This window comes from Propithecus coquereli, unplaced genomic scaffold, assembly GCF_000956105.1.
Source record: "Propithecus coquereli isolate 6110/MARCELLA unplaced genomic scaffold, Pcoq_1.0 Scaffold81, whole genome shotgun sequence".
Taxonomy (NCBI): domain Eukaryota; kingdom Metazoa; phylum Chordata; class Mammalia; order Primates; family Indriidae; genus Propithecus; species Propithecus coquereli.
Window position 1 is genome coordinate 3,185,015 of NW_012154285.1, and position 16,118 is coordinate 3,201,132.

At 49.7% G+C, this 16,118-nt stretch overlaps 1 protein-coding gene across 1 annotated transcript in view; it reads right to left on the reverse strand.

Moving 5' to 3' along the window:
• The window catches only part of DNAH10 (dynein, axonemal, heavy chain 10), a 127,841-nt gene that overhangs the window by 69,951 nt on the left and 41,772 nt on the right, over positions 1-16,118 (reverse strand). Inside the window, exons 21-31 of the mRNA XM_012663403.1 lie at positions 15,346-15,524; positions 13,631-13,842; positions 11,166-11,319; positions 9,536-9,769; positions 7,682-7,804; positions 5,612-5,845; positions 4,517-4,740; positions 3,354-3,623; positions 3,065-3,248; positions 1,577-1,711; positions 785-937 (exon numbers count right to left, since the gene is read on the reverse strand). Of these exons, the coding sequence (XP_012518857.1) occupies positions 785-937; positions 1,577-1,711; positions 3,065-3,248; positions 3,354-3,623; positions 4,517-4,740; positions 5,612-5,845; positions 7,682-7,804; positions 9,536-9,769; positions 11,166-11,319; positions 13,631-13,842; positions 15,346-15,524 (2,102 nt within the window). The remainder of the gene's footprint in view (positions 1-784; positions 938-1,576; positions 1,712-3,064; positions 3,249-3,353; positions 3,624-4,516; positions 4,741-5,611; positions 5,846-7,681; positions 7,805-9,535; positions 9,770-11,165; positions 11,320-13,630; positions 13,843-15,345; positions 15,525-16,118) is intronic.

Below are 16,118 nucleotides of genomic sequence, written 5' to 3' on the forward strand. Positions count from 1 at the left end.
GTGTGAGCCACCACGCCCGGCCCCCGAAAAATTTGTTTTCAATTTGCCTTCTCACTTTGATAACAACATTAAAAATCCTACTCATAATAATGCCATAACTTTATAAGGTATGAAGGCAGAATTTCTTGTTCACTGTGATAACGTGATTGAACGGAACATTAACTTTCTAAGTCAGGTCTTCTCAGACCTGGGAAGTCACCAAGAATGTTTTTTTCCCTTTATAGGGGTCCCTGCACATGACTTATTTGAGAACATGTGCTACCTGTCTCTAACTGTTAGTTATATGTCTGGAATTAGTTTGAAGTCCTTGGACTATTAAAATCTTTAGTCAAATATCTCAAGAATGGAAAAACAAACACCACAGGTACACACTATTAAATCGGAGCTAACCGATGGGCGCAGCTGTGCACAGAGGGAAGTAGAACTCCGTGGAAAGCAAGGGGGTGGGGAATGCACCAACATAATGGGTACGGTGAGCACTATTTGGGTGACGGACACACCCACAGCCAGGACTCGAGCGTTACAAAAACGATCCATGTAACCCCGAACATTTGTACCCCCTTAATATTTTGCAATGAAAAATAAAATAAATAATATCTGTAATCATCAGCGATGATAATTTGGGGAATCCCAACCAACTCAATTGGAGAACGAAAATCTGACAAATCCTCTCCAGGAAGTCTAGTCTGGAAAGACAGCTCCGCACCACCCGACGTTTCAAAGGCAACGGGGCAAGTTTCCACCCTGGGGAGACGATCGCGGTGGGCTTCCCACTTGTCCTCACCTGGAACGTGGTTAACTGATGGATCAGAGCGTTTCGGATGGTCTGGATCTGAGACGAGATAACTGAGAGCACAGAGGCGTCGATGCGATTAAACTCGTCAAAGCAGCCCCAAGCCCCGCACTGCGCAAGGCCAGAGAAAATCTTCCCCACGGCCTGGAGTGAAAGAGATGTCAGGGCAAGGGCGATTTTCGTCTTTAAAACTGCAAGCAACACATTTGTGGATACACTTTCTAAATCAAAGCAAACAACGAGATTGTCGGTTGACAAAGAAGCAGCCAGCCAGCCCCCCACAAACGGATCCTTCTGGCAAGACTTCCAAGCCCCTCTCATGGGCCAGCTCCCACTAGGGATTTTACAAATCAAGATTTTTGTGTAAAATGCCAGACTTTTGGCTTCTCTTGAAATGCTATGAAGTCTAGCAATGGTGGGACCACTTTCCCAAGTAGCAATAATTAATCAAAGCTGAGCAGCCACACCCCTTTAGAGCACTGTTCTCCACTTGGCCACAGACCCCACCACTCCCTATTGCCTCTGCCGGCTGCTTTACTCATTCACATTAGCTACCCAACCCCGGTACGCTAGGTGGTCCAGGACTCCTGCTCTACATGCTGCTGACAAAGCAGAATCTTTACGCAGACACATTCCAGTTCTGGGACTGTGGTGGTCAGAGGTTTTCTACCATATTCTTGCAGCTGTCGCCATGTCACAGTGAGGTGAAATGCCTTCCTGCCATGTCCCGCTTTAAGCTCTCTGCCTAACAAGATAGGACCAGAAGTGACAGCAAGGCCTTACTTTGTAATCCATGCCTTCGCCGCAGTTGGTTACGACGCAGAGCAAGCCCAGAGCTTTCGCCAGGTCCTTGGTGGTCTCGGTTTTGCCCGTACCTGCCGGGCCAGCAGGGGCGCCGCCCAGATACATGGACAGGGCCTGCAATAAGCCAAAGGTAAACGTGTTTTCTGATGCACAGAAGGAGACAGGTGTCGCTTCCAAATTCGTTACTGTGATGACAGGTGCAGAGTGTGTGTGTGCGTGCGTGTGCGTGCTTGTGTGTGTGTGTGCGTGTGTGTGTGCGTGCGTGTGTGCGTGCGTGTGTGTGTGCGCGTGCGTGCGTGCGTGTGTGTGTGCGTGTGCGTGCGTGTGCGCATATATACATGGACCAGTGATCATTAATTCTATGTGTCGACCTGACTGGGCCACAGGATGCCCACAGGTGGCCAAACGTCGTTCCGGGTGTGTCTGTGAGGGTCGGACTGAGGAAGCAGGCGGCCCCCCCAGGGTGGGTGGCCCCATCCAACCCCTTGAAGACTGACTGGAACACGAGGAAGGAGGAAGGCTGGATTGACGCTGCCTGGGCTGGGACATCGGCATCCACACTTGGCGCCCCTGCTTCCCAGGCCTTCGGACCCAGACCGGGGTCTGCACTGCTGCTTCTCCGCGGTCGGACCTTCCCACCGCGCCGCTGGCTCTGCGGCGCTACACCCGCAACGACAGCCTGCGGGGCGCATCCTCTGTGCCCGCACCGGTCAACAGCTCCTAACGAATCTCTGCCCAGATGCCCACCTGCACACTGTCTAGATAGAGACGGATCGTCTCCAGCTGGTTCTGTTTCTTTGGAGAACCCTGACTCACGCAGATTAAGATCACACCTTTTTTCTTCCCCCAAAGCAAAGGACTTTATTACTCCGAGCACAGAAGACAGCGTGGGCTTCCCGTTCCCGCCCGTCCCTCCACCCCGGGCCCGCGGGTCCCAGAGGAGAGGCGGGGGAGGCCCAGGTGCACCCCGCGCCACAGCGGGTCTGAGTCGCAGGCGTTGCTCGCACCCCTGCCCAAACCCTGCCTGGACAGCGACGGTATCTGCATCGCCCGCTGTCCTGGAGGGAGACACCATCTCCATCTTCTAAGGCTGCTCGCTTGGAGTCCGGAATAAGGGCTGTCGTAAGACGTGCAAAAGCACGGTGCTCTCGGCCCCAGGAGGCACCCCCTTTGACGTGTCTGCACCCTTCCACTGACCTCTGCCGACCCCCCGTTATATAGGGACCAGTGACCCAGGGACTGAGCAGCTGTTTGGTGCCTGCCCTAAGGATGACGCCCCAATGGTCCCCAGGGACGGCCCTCAGGGGCACACTCACATCCCCATCCCAAACGGTGACGATCAGGTTATATTCCGAATGGAACATCTTTTCCTGATCTCCCTTAACTGTTTCAGTGGCCACCGCCATGCTTGGGGGGAAACGCACAGCCCCAAGGGACACGGCACTGAGAGCGCAGGGCCACGGTCACCTGGGTGAGCGTCAGGTAGATGCGGTCGGTGAGGGGAGTGATGACCAGCCGCCCGTTCAGGCCCATGTACTCGTAGCCGTAGCCGAAGGTCCCCGTGCACTGCCGGATGTTCAGCTCGTCTGGCTCTCGGTCCCAGTAAAACCGCAGCTGACTTTCCCACTCGAACTCCCGGGCTTCGAGAATGCTGGGTGGCGAGAAATGCGGGGTGGGGCCGGGGGGACGGTTGATGGGGACCAGAGAACACCAAAGGGTCCGTTTTGAAACGCAGGTGGCCGCGGAAGACGCTCACCTGCCCCTTATGAAAGAATCCACGATGTCTCTGGCGTGCACGTCGATGATGAGGACGGTGTTGTATTTCTTCCTGTCGTTTTTGCTTAAGCGCGTGGTGATGCGCGTCACCAACTCATCGATCTGCCGGTGCATCTTCCGGCCGTAGTTCTTCATGGCCTGCTTCTCCCCGTCCCGCACTTTGCGGAAGACGTCCTCCACCTCCCAGGTCCACCACACCTGGCTGGCGGCCAGCACCACCATGCCCTGGTACAGGAGCATCCAGTCGACCCTGCGGGGGAAGCGCACCGTCAGGGACTCCGGCCGATCCGAGGACGCGCGCCGACAACAGCCCCCTCGGGACTTTTACTTCTGGATTGGGGACAGCAGAGTCAAGGTTTAGGTAAGCAAATGACAGGAAGATTCTCTGCCTAGATAGTAAAATACCAGGCCCGTGATCCGCCTGAAGAAAATGCCGCAGGCACCTGACTGCATAAAAATACTATAAAATCGTGAAATATTTCTGCGTAAGTTTTCACAATGACTTAGTATTATGGGCTTATCGTAAAAACGTTCCAACAAAGACTTCCGTAATCTTTGACCACGCCCTTGTTATAGCTTCCTGAGTGTCACCCGCCGCTTCTTCCGTTACCGCCAGACCTAATCAATTACACATAAACACATGAGAAGGAGCGGTGACCGGTGCTTCTCCGAAAATGCATCAAGTGGTGTAAGTTCCCCTGCACCTTGCTTTTCTCATTTAATGATTCGTACGGACGCGCCTCCAGGTGCATGCACGCAGGTCTAACCCGATCTTCATAAAAGCTGGACTTGCAATGCAAGGAACGCTTAATTAAAATTCATTAAATACTTTAGAAAAACTCTATACGCGCATAATCGATCCCACTAAACCCCTGTTCACTGCTGGTCCACAAGTCGGTGGTTGTCCCGGGGCCCCACTCTCAGAGCGTCCGGTGGGCAGGTGTGGGGTGCGGCCCAAGGACTCGCATTTCTAACAAGCTGCCCGGGAGCACACCCGCACCAGGGGGTCACTTAAAGGCAGCGCTGTGTCGGCTAGTTAGCTACCGCAAGAAAAGAAACGTCAGCCAATCTCCAAACCCTCGGAGCTGATCCGCCCTGCCCACAGGGGAGCAGAGCCGCCCACGTTCACGCTCGCGGCCTTACCGGCTTCTGTCCTCGCAGTATCTGAAAATGGCCTCCTTGGTGATGAGTCTGTTGGTCCTTCTCATCTCGTTCAGCACCGCCGTCATCCAGTCCTCCACCCGCCCTTCGGCCCGGATGACCTTCCGAAACTCCATGACTTCGCCTTCCGCCGAAATCATCGCCGACGCCAGTTTCTCCCCGCTGTCCCCGTCGTTAAACCGCAGCGACGCTATGTTGTCGTACATCTGCAACACAGCGGCAGAGGGACCCCGTCATACTTCCGCCGAGTTCTGAACTCCAAGACCAGCCCGCCGCACGCCCTCCCACGGCAGGGCTGCCGGGACCCGAGCGACGGCACCGGGCCAGCCGAGGTCGCACACCAAATAGATGCTCGTTCGCCCGGCTGTCTGCACTCCACAGACATGCACTGGGTACTTCCGTTCACCCGGCACTGTGCGCCATCCGTGATGGATTAAAAGAGGAAACAAAAAGAAGACAGACTCTCTGACACTTCCGGGATGGGGAGGAACCCAGACACAGGTACCAGTTGAGCGTGCAGGAGGAAGGAGGGTAAGGAAGCAGCCCGGGCTGGGGAGTTAGAGGTCAGTGGTGATAAAGTTCTTTAGCTACCATTGAAAGGCAGGCACTTTGCTAAGTACTTCATAAATATTAACTCATTTCATCTTTATAACAACTCCACTGAAACAGGTAACTGTGAGGGTTATGTCCATTTACAGACAAGGAAACCAATGCTCAGAGAGGTTAAGTAACTTGCCAAAGGTCACACAGCAACTCAGTGGAGAGCCAGGATTTGAACCCAGGCAATCTGGTTCCGGAGTCCCTGTACTAAACGACCATCCTCTACTGCCTCTCTGTTTATTATATTAGCCTTTGTGTATTTCTGTATTTCTTTAGTTTCTCAAAAAAAAAGAAGGTTTTGGACTGTGGAGAAAGAGCTGAGGCTGGTGTCATTCCAGACTGAGGACCGTCGGGCTCTCGGTTCAGATGGAAACTCCAGCAGCAGTGCACGGTCCTAAACCTCGGGGTTGCGGAGCTCATCGCAAAGGGAACGGGGGAAGCACAAACCGCAGCTGCGAAGCTCGCGCCAGCGCCCACCTTTATCATGTGCTCCTGCACGCACAGCGGGTCGCTGCTGCCCAGGATGCTGAGCAGCTCGTCGTCGGAGATGAAGAAGAACCTCGGGAAGGCGTTTCTCTTGGAGTCCAAGTAGTCGTTCAAGCTCTTCTGGCACCTCTCCAGGCCCTCGCCGATGTTCTGCAGGTCGTGGAGGCGGTTCGGGGCCTCGCAGCAGCGCTTGATCACGGGGTCCTTCAAGGTCTCGCCCATGATCTGGGCGGGGACAGAAGGGCACGTCACGCGAGGTGCCCCCGGAACAGGCGTTCGCCAGGGCCCAGAACAGAACTGACAAACCGCCCAGGGCCACGGCCTGGCGGGGGACCCATGCGGCAAAAGCCATCAGATTTTTAAACAAGCACGCCTATAGCACCTCCCAACTCATCACATATAACTAACTTATGTCTTGGTGTTTTTTCCCCCATCTTCCCACTACGAGGCCAGCTGCAGGGGGAAGGGGTTTTAGGTGCTTTGTTCCCCGGCGGGTCCCACCCACCCACAACAGTGCTGCACCCGGCAGGAGCTCAGCCGACAGCTGCTGAATGACCCAAGCCAGCGGCTGCACTTGGAACAATCTGCGTACATACAGCGGTCACTGCAGCTCTCTTTAGGCCGGCAAAAAAGCAAAAGAACAAAAGAAGGAAAGAAATTGCCTAAACATCCAACAACAGAGAAACAGGTAAATAATCTGCCGTAAGTGCCAAATTAGTTGTTTGTTTACGGAAATAGGTCAAAAATGTTAAATGAAATGAGCCAATTATATTGGCAAGGATGATGGCGCTTTGTGGCGTCCTTACTTATCAATATGTACCGATATGTTTACACAGGAATAGTCATTCTGGGAATCCATCTGCTCAGCTGTTAAAGTGATTATCTTGGGTGGTGGTGGTGTACGCATTTTTTTTCTATTTTTTTTATTTTTCTTGGCTTTTTTTTTTTTTTTGCTTTTTAAATAATTTCTAAATTTTTCTATAATGAATTGATTTTTCCCGTGTATTTTTTTTTATGTTTTTCAAAAAAGAGCTTATGCAAATGAATAAGAAACAATTATAAACTCTAGCGGGTCAAGAGAACAGACACCTGCCCTGCCCGCCCGTAACTGAAGAGCACAACAGGCCAGCTGAGCATTAATAGCGGAGTACTCGGCTTTGAGGGTGGGTGGGCTGGGTTAAAATCCCAGCCGCACTGATTAGTGGCAGCAGTGACAACTGGCACAGCCCTGTCTGGAAAGGATTTAAAGTGAGCACACCCTTTCACGGGCAATTTGTCTTCCAACAACTTGTTTTAAGATATTCATCCTAAATATGGAAAAGCCATTAGGCACAAACCTACACATTATTTATGCAAGCAAAGAATTCTGTTGAAACAAAAGGTCAAATGACTAGAGAACAGTCAACTAATGTCAGCCCATTCACTGGAATGGTATATAAAGCCATTAAAATGTTTTCTCAGATGGCTTCATAATATGAAATGTTTCTCACAATATTAAGATAAAATTGTAAGTTATAAAATCGTACACAATATGATTATCGTTATGTTTTTAAACCTATTCACATAGGAAAAAAGATAAAAAGGAATAAACTGACAAATTAAAGTGGTCCCATGAAGGTGACAGAACCATTTTTCCTTCTTTTTTACATTTTCAAAATTTTTTAAACAAGCAAGTATTGCTTTTATAATAAAAATAAACATTGAAAAAGTTTCAATGGAATATGCCAGCCGCTAAATATCAAACACACATTTTTTTTTTCTTCTTTAGAAATGGGGTCTTGCTCTGTTGCCCAGGCGGAGCACAGTGGTGCAATCATAGCTCACTGTAACCTCAAACTCCTAGACTCAAGCCTCCTGCCTCCGCCTCCTGAGTAGCTGGGACTACAGGCACGAGCCGCCGTGTCAACTCTGAAATTTTTACTAAACTGATTAAGGTCACAAACAATAACAGAAAAAATTCAGAAGCTACCAATGGAGAAAATATGACATGCACATACAAAAATAAAAATATCTCAAAGCACTGTCCTCCTCTCATGACCAAAATAGACGCCAGTCACTTGCCCTTTTAAATATTCTGTCGATGTTGTCAAACTTCTTTGCCTCATCCGGAAGTTGTGATCTTATATCTCCGCCAATAAAAATGCTTTCAAGATACATCCATTTTCTCTGAACCAACATCCAAATCTGCGAAGGCACAAAATGTTCATGTCAGCAGAGGTTACCAGCACCTCAAGGAATGTCTTGCAAAGCCCCACCTTGACACAGGACAGATTCGAATCGACTCGGGTGAAGGGGGTTCCAGGCGAGACGACAGAGTGAGGACTCACACGGCCCCTTCCACTCCAGATGGACGGGGTGCCGGAGAACACATAACAAAAGCAAAGAAAATTCTCTACGCCAGCCCAGGACAGGGAGGAAACTTCTAGTTATGAGCAGCGGGTAGAGCCCTGTGACCCACAACCACCAAGCACAGGCCATGCAGAAACCCATGGAAAAAGTGAGCCAGGCACCACGTGACCCGCAATTCTGCTACTAGATACGGACCCAAAAGATTTGACAACGGGGACTCCACTAAATAGTTGTACACGAAGGCTCACGGCAGAACTGTTCACGACAGCCAAAAGGTGGACGCCACCCAAATGCCCATCGACCAATGGACAGACAGACAAAATGCGGTCTGTCCATACGATCAAATATTATCTGGCCATAAAAAGGAATGAAGTACTGATATATGTGGATGAGCCGCAAAAATACTCCACTAAGCGAAAAAAAGCCAGACGCAAGGAACCACCTACGGTGTGACTCCATTTACACGAAATATCTACAATGGGTAAGTCCACAGAGACAGAAAACAGACCGCTGGTTGCCAGGGGCTGGGAGGAGGGGTGATCAGGAGGGAAAGACAGCTTAATGGGTACCGGGCTTTCTTTCGGCTTCATGAAAATGTTCTGGAACTATAGGTGGTGGTTGCACAGCACTGTGAATGTCCTACATACATCTCACTGAATTGTGTGCTTTAAAATGGTTCATTTTATGTTATATAAACTGCACCTCAATTAAAAAAAAAATTTTAGCTAGCAAAGAAAACAGCAGTGCTGTATGCATATTCTAAATCAGAGCTTCCGCTAATAAAAAGTCATAGACAAATAAAAGCAAGCCAAGGTAGCCTGGGCATGATGGGAGGCCTGGGCCGGAGTCACACTTCCAGCCAGTGAACCGGGCCGGGCATCAGCCCAGCCGAAGCTCTGGTTGCAGCCAGGACAAGGTGCCTGCCTGTGGTCTGGGCAGGAAAAAAGGCAGCCACCCGAAAATGGTGAAATGAGCCCAGGTTGCTCACAGAGGGTCTGGACTAGTCTCGTCCACAAAGGAAGAAGGCCCCAGAGCACCTAATATAAGACTTTGGTGCTTCCCAATGTGACAGGCCAGGTTAGAGAGACCGCAAAAGCAGAAGACACAGTGATGCAAGCACAGGGAGAAAACTTTATGTGTGATGAAACTAAAAATCATCAAAATCACACAGAGGAAAAGCCACCATGAGAGACAGCTGGCAGACACAAAAAAGGAGGAAAATTCTTGCCTGAGAAAACAAAAAGTATAGAGAAATCTGAAAAGGACTTTAAAATAAATATGTTTACAATTTTCTGTGTAATAAAGGATGTGAAAGCATCCTTGCAACAAGAACAGGACAGTATGAAAGAAGAACAGGGACATACGGAAAAGAACCAATTAGGAATCTTGGAAACTAAAAATCGTTCGTTGAAATTAAAAGTCAGATCAACTCCTCTAATCATGCACTCCTCTCCAAGACAAAAGTATGCAAGAGGATCATTCATTTCTAAGCACAAAATATTCTCATAGAGAGGTTCTTTCCTGCTATGATTGGCTCTAATCCATTTTTTTTCTGTCTTCACTCACCTCAATAACTTCCCCTATTAGAGAAAGTGTTTTTTCCCATTTGTGAACAGTTTGCAGAAAAGGCCCCACAAATCTGCTTCCTGAGATGCTCTGCAGGTTGAAAGTGTTGTCATCGAGAGACTGAATAATTTCATCAACAGAGCCCAAAATGTAGCCTCGCTCCTGCGTGCCTTTGTAATACTTGACCACAGTGAATTTCATGTTTTCCCACGTGTCCAGGATTTCCTTCACAGCCTGGTCAGGAACAGAAAACAAATGATTCAGACACACAAATGGGAAAGACAGAATCCCAACCCAACAGCAACTTCCTTCGCTTGCAGCAATAAAACCAGAGTTCTGGATCAGTTTCCTGAAAAGTCGAGACTGTGTCATGGTAATAATAGTCACTCATCAAGCATTTGCTATGTGCCAGGTACGCGTGTTACATACTGCTACGGTTTGGACGTTTGTCCCCTTCAAACCTCCTGTTGGAATGTGACCTCAATGCCGGAGGCGGGGCCTGGTGGGAGGTGTTTGGGTCATGGGTGCGGATCCCTCACGCAAGGCCGGGTGCCGTCCCCACCCGAGCGCCAGAGCCGGCGTCTGGACGCCAGGGTCTCCCCCCGGGACTGCGGTGACGAGACCCACTGTGTTGACTCCACTGTTCAGGAGGAAAACCACATCGCAACACGATATGCCTGTGATTCCATCGTCAAACACACCTGAATCAACATGCACGCATGCATCTATGTGTGTATTATATGTGCATGTGTCCATTACGTGCCTGTCTATGTGTATGTATATATGTATATGTGTGTATGGGTGCATGTGTGTGGCGTGCACATGTACATATGTTTGTATACATGTATGTACATATCTATACGTGTGGGCAGACGTACAATCACACGTCACATAGCAACATTTCTGTCAATGACAGACCACACACACGACAGTGGGCCCATAAGATATTAATACTGTATTTTTCTGCACCTTTTCTACGTTAGCCGTGTTTCGATGCACAAATACTGACCAGTGTTGTAACTGCCTACGGTGTTCAGTCCAGAACATGCTGCGGAGGTTGGCGGCCCAGGAGCCAGAGACCACGGCGCGCAGCCCGGGTGCGCAGCAGGCTACGCCGCGAGGCTCGGGTGAAGCTGAGCGCTCCATGATGCTCGCGCAACAACGAAATCGCCAGCAACACATTTCTCAGAAGGTATCCCCGCCACTGAGCGACACGTGACTGTATACACATGCATATGTGTGTGCGGGTGTGTGCGTCTGTGTGTGTTTGTGCATATACATGCAAGGCTGTGTGTGCATGTGTGCCGCACATGTACACGTGAGAATGTACATGTATACATGCGTGCATGCGTTTTTAAGTAGGAAAAGATACACACTAAACTGTTAGTGTTAATTATCCCCAGGTGGTAGGATTATGAGCGGGCTTTTTTCATCTTTCTACCATGAACAGTCATTGACTCAATAAATGCAAGGAACACTACAGGAGCAATAAAACTGTAACCGAGGCAGAAACCCGATGTCTACGACATGCAATTCTTTATTCCCAATGCCACGGGTGCGAGAGCGAATGTGTGTTCTCTTTGAACAGAAACAGTTTTCCCTCCAGGCTGCTCTCTAGCCACAGTCTCACCTTCTCGATGGCGACCTCCTTGATAGCCGAGGTGACAATCTCCTTGAGAACGTCCGTGTGTCTGTGAAGTTCCATCGCAAACATATTTTCCAAGGTGAACGTATCGGTCGTTTCAAAAAAGACGCCCGTTTTCTCCATGAGCTCTTTCCAGTGCCTGAAAGTGCATCAGTGTTAAAATCTGCGTGGGGACCGCATGTAGTGACCGATTTCGTGATTCTCGGGTAAGTCACGGGACAAATCCCATAATAGAATTCTAAACGACAAGGACATCACTGGAAGTTTATTCCCCAAATTTTCCCAAGTCCCACTGGCTACCCCAGGCAACAGCATCTAGCCAGATCCCGCAAGCACGCGTCTCCACAGTCATTTAATAAAATACGCAGCTTTTCATTCTTGGAAACTCTTTCCATCACAGTCCCAACCAGCGATCTCCATCTCTGTTGGATCGGTCAGCCTTTCTGAGGACCTGGTGTAAATTATAAGCCGTCGTGCGGTTGACAAATATTTACTGTGCGCTGACGGTGCCAGGGAGGGGGCAGGGTGGGTGCAGGGGGGACCCCATGACCAAGGGGCAAGGCCTGTAGCCTCCGGAAACCGCCACCTACGTGGGGAGACAGTCAGCAAACAACGAAACAGACCTATAAATCAAACAACTGCACGTGGTTTCGAGCGGCGTGACAGAAAGTGAGAAGGGCCCCTCCAAACAGGCCGCGCGGGGCAGACTCCGCGCACACACGCGGCGGGAAGCCGTCTGCGCTTGACCCGACTCGGCCTTCTTTAAGGTCTGAACTGAGCCTGCGGGTTGCCCCTTTGTCGGCCCCGCGTGCGGGAGGGCGGCTCACCGCGGCGCCGGACAGGACAGCCGCCTGCCGGGACAGGCAGTAGGTGCCGAGTCCCTAATTTTTGTCGTAAACACACACAATGTTCAGAAATGAGGAGCCCCCCAGTCCCGTGCCTAGCACGGGAGCTGCCAGGGAGGAGTGTCACCACCCTGAGTCACCCAGGGAGGGAGGGGTCCCTCTGCCACTCCTCCCCAATCCCTTTGATCATTACATGGCGGGGAAAGTCTCCGCTTGGCGCTGCTGTGTCTCCAACGCCTCCCCGCTGCCGCCTGCTTCCCAGAGGGCCTAGGACACAGGCAACCACGTTGAGCTGAAATTTTTGAAAATTTTTCTATTTTTATAATTACTTTCTATTTCTGGCAAGAGCTTTTGGCTCTCCATTTACAGCCGTGGTGCAAATTTCTTTTTAAAATACATTCGTTTAAGTGAAAAAGAAATAAACAGGTAGAAATGAAAATATAAGCCACGACAGCATAAGTGATGCTCGGATATGACAAGAATGGCCAGAAATGACCAAGGCTTGGGCAGCACTGGGTCATGAGATCATAAAAAAGGGCCCTTTGGCTAGAAGATGCTCCCGTCTACGTAGTTTCATGGGCGAGACGAGGAAAGTACGCAAAGGGGAGAGCGAGGGCTCCGGGTCCGTCAGCAGAGGAGGAGGGCTGAGACCCCGGGTCCCCTGGGCTGAGGGCCGCCTGCGCCTGGTCGAAAGGGAGAGACAGGTGCGGCAGGTGCTAAAGACAGGTGAGCACTCGAGGGAGACTCCTCGGGATGTAAACACAGGCTTGGAAGGGAACTGAAAACGGAATGACTTTCTCGCTAAGTACATGAAGCCGCTGATGTCACTGCCTGACTCGATGACACACTTCGGGAAACATGACAGAGGAAGAGAGAACGTCGCTGACAAAACTGCTCACCCCGTCTGTGCGGAGCCACAACCAAACGATCACGGACCCCTGCGAGCGCCCCCCCCCCCCCCCCCCCCCCCACAACACCCGCTGCCACAAAAAAAAACAAAAGAGACACCCACACTCCCCCACACGAGACACAAAACACACACGGCCACACAAAACCCAAGACACGGCAAAACACACGACACAAAACCCGGCGCTGAAAAACAAAAGCGAGATCAACACAGAGTTTAAAAAAAAAACAAAAAACAGCACAAAAAAAAATCCACACCGCGGATACACGGAAAAAAAGTTTTGGATGTACTGGGTTCATCAAAATATATTCTTACAATTAATTGAAGCTGTGTCATTTTGAGCTTTTAACGTAGCTGCTAGAAAACTGACATATGTGACTGACATATGTGACTCTCATGACATTTCTGCTGGACAGGCCTGGTCTAGGCCCCTTTCTATATACATATATTTTTTAATCTTCAAATGAGCAACTGCAAATGCCACTTTACACCTCATGGGGATTTTTTTTTTAAAGAATCCTTGTGGTTGGTAATCTTATAGAAATACTATTCTAGAACTGTCTCTTGCACATGTATAGCAAAACATCATTGCTGAACCTTTGTTCCTTGTCCCCAGATCTGAGCAAAGATAAGGGACACATTTTAAACTAAAAGTTCCTTCCACACTTTCCCATTGGCTCGCAGCAGACAAAACAAACCTGTCTCTTAGTGCCTCGTGTTTCAAGTCAAGAAGTAAAGGAATGGAGTCTTTGAATGCCTTCATTTTCATCTCCAAATGGTAGGCCACTGACAGGCTGCGGACCGGCCGAGGCAGCTTTCTGAGAGCCTTGAGAAAACCTTCGATTCCTTCCTGGAGAAACTGCACATTCAGGTTGGCCCAGAGGGTCTGAGACCATTCTTCCTTTGCAATCTGGAAATGTGCAAGAAACATTCCATCAACAAGACCCCTTCGGAAATGTCACTTGACAGGAAGAACAAGTTCTTACCTCGGTCACACTCAGCTCTGTGAAAATATTATTACTGGTGGGTGTGGTGGCTCATGTCTGTAACCCCAGCACTTTGGGAGGCTGAGGCAGGAGGATCGCTTGAGGCCAGGAGTTTAAGACGAGCCTGGGCAACATAGCAAGATCCTATCTCTATAAAAAATTTGAAAATTAGCTGGGTGTGGTGGTGGGTACCTGTGGTCCCAGGTACTTGGGAGGCTGAGGCAGAAGGACCACTTGAGCCCAGGAGTTAGAGATTGCAGTGAGCTAGGCTGACACCACTGCACTCTAGCCTGGGCAACATAGTGAGACCTTGTCTTTAATAAAATTAAAATAAAATAAAATATTATTACCCATCTGTCCACAACCACCTCAGGTTCACCAACAGAGGATTGACTACAACGATCTAAAACAAAAACAAAAGAATTCCAACTTTCTTAAGCCCTCAAAAAAAACTGCTGTCTCTGTGGATATGTGGAATCGAAAACTACATCTTCAAACACTATTCCGGGTGTGTCTGCGAGAGTCTCTGCGTGAGATTAACGCTGGCACTGGCAGACGAGGGAAGCAGACAGCAGAGGGGGCTGTCAGCCCATCCATGGAAGGCCTGAGTGGAACAAAAGGACCGAGAGAGAATTTACTCTCTCTGCCTGCCTGTCTTCCAGCTGGGACATCAGACTGGAGCTTACACCACCGGCTCCCCTGGGCTCCAGCTGCTGACTACGGAGCTGGCGGCTTCTCAGCCTCTGTGATCACATGAGCCTTACAACGAGTATCTTTATACATGTACACACACACACACACACACACACACACACACACACATGCAGACCAGGACATTGGATGCATACATCTCCTATTGGTTCTCTCTCAAGAACCCGGACTAGTACGGTCAGCCTTTCTCGGCGGCATAAGGAGGGCAGGACGCGCAGACACGACTCCATTCCTGGCCCCGCACCCCCACGGCGCTGAGCTATAAGGAACTAAGTCAACAGAGGAATGTATGACTGGTGAACATTTACCAAACAGAGGCACCTAAATGACATGATATTTGCTACTTTCAATTTCCACTTCCAACCAAACCCTTTACTCCGCACCTTAACCGAGCCCTTGACCTCCAAAGAGAGTTTTCTCTTTTACGACGGTGGCGAAATACACGTAACATAACATTTACCATTTTAACCATTTCGAACTGTGCAATTCCATGGCATCAAGTACATGCACAATGTTAAGCAACTATCGCCAACATCTATCCAGTTCCAGAACTTTTTCAACACCCCAAATGGAAACCCCGTACCCATGGGCAGTCACTTCCCGGTCCCCTCCCTGCGGTGGAAATGAGCATTTCTACGAAATCTGACCCAAGCTCTTTACTGTGGTGTAACCCCCACGCTGCCCGCGGGGGCGCTGGGCCCGTCGCGGACACTCACCTTCAGGCCTCCATAGAGCTCGTAAATCATCTTCAACCCGCTCATCTCCTTCTGCACTTTGAGCAGCTCCGGGTACATCGTGATGGGAAGGTCGAAGAGTTTCTCGGCGTTGGCCAGCTCCTGGCGGTTCTTTTCGTGTTTGGCCAGCTCTCTTTCGAACTCGCCAAGAAGTTCCACTCCTGGTAAATAAACACGAAGATGGATGAATAAATAAAATTTTAAGGTATGCAAAACTGAGCACGAAGTCATGAGTAATGGACACAAATTATAATTCCATCCACGTGAGCCACGTGGGAAGACAAACGTAGAATCACCAGACTTTATCACACCATCATTCCAACAAACACCAAAAGGCCAAGGGCAGCTGCTGGCTCCTCCAGTTAGAAAATTCTCACACCCAGAGCATGCAAGAAATGAGGTGATTTTAAAGGAATCACCCATCCTTTGCTGCCCCACTTGAGAACTTGGTCCCCGCACGGACAACTCTCCTACGCACTCTATTCCGCAATTCTGCACCCTCCCCTCCAACTCCAACGGCCATCGGCCATCGAGACTCTACATCAATCACCACACCACCACTCACAGTCCCCCATACAAAAGGCAACCTTTTCACCACTGTTTTTATGCCTGAGTATACTCCATGGTATACAATACCACTCTTTATTAATCAACTCATGGATGGATGGGCACTTGGGTTGTTTCCACATATCTTCAATTGTCAATTGTGCTGCTATAAACATTCGAGTGCAAGTGTCTTTTTTTTATAGAATGTC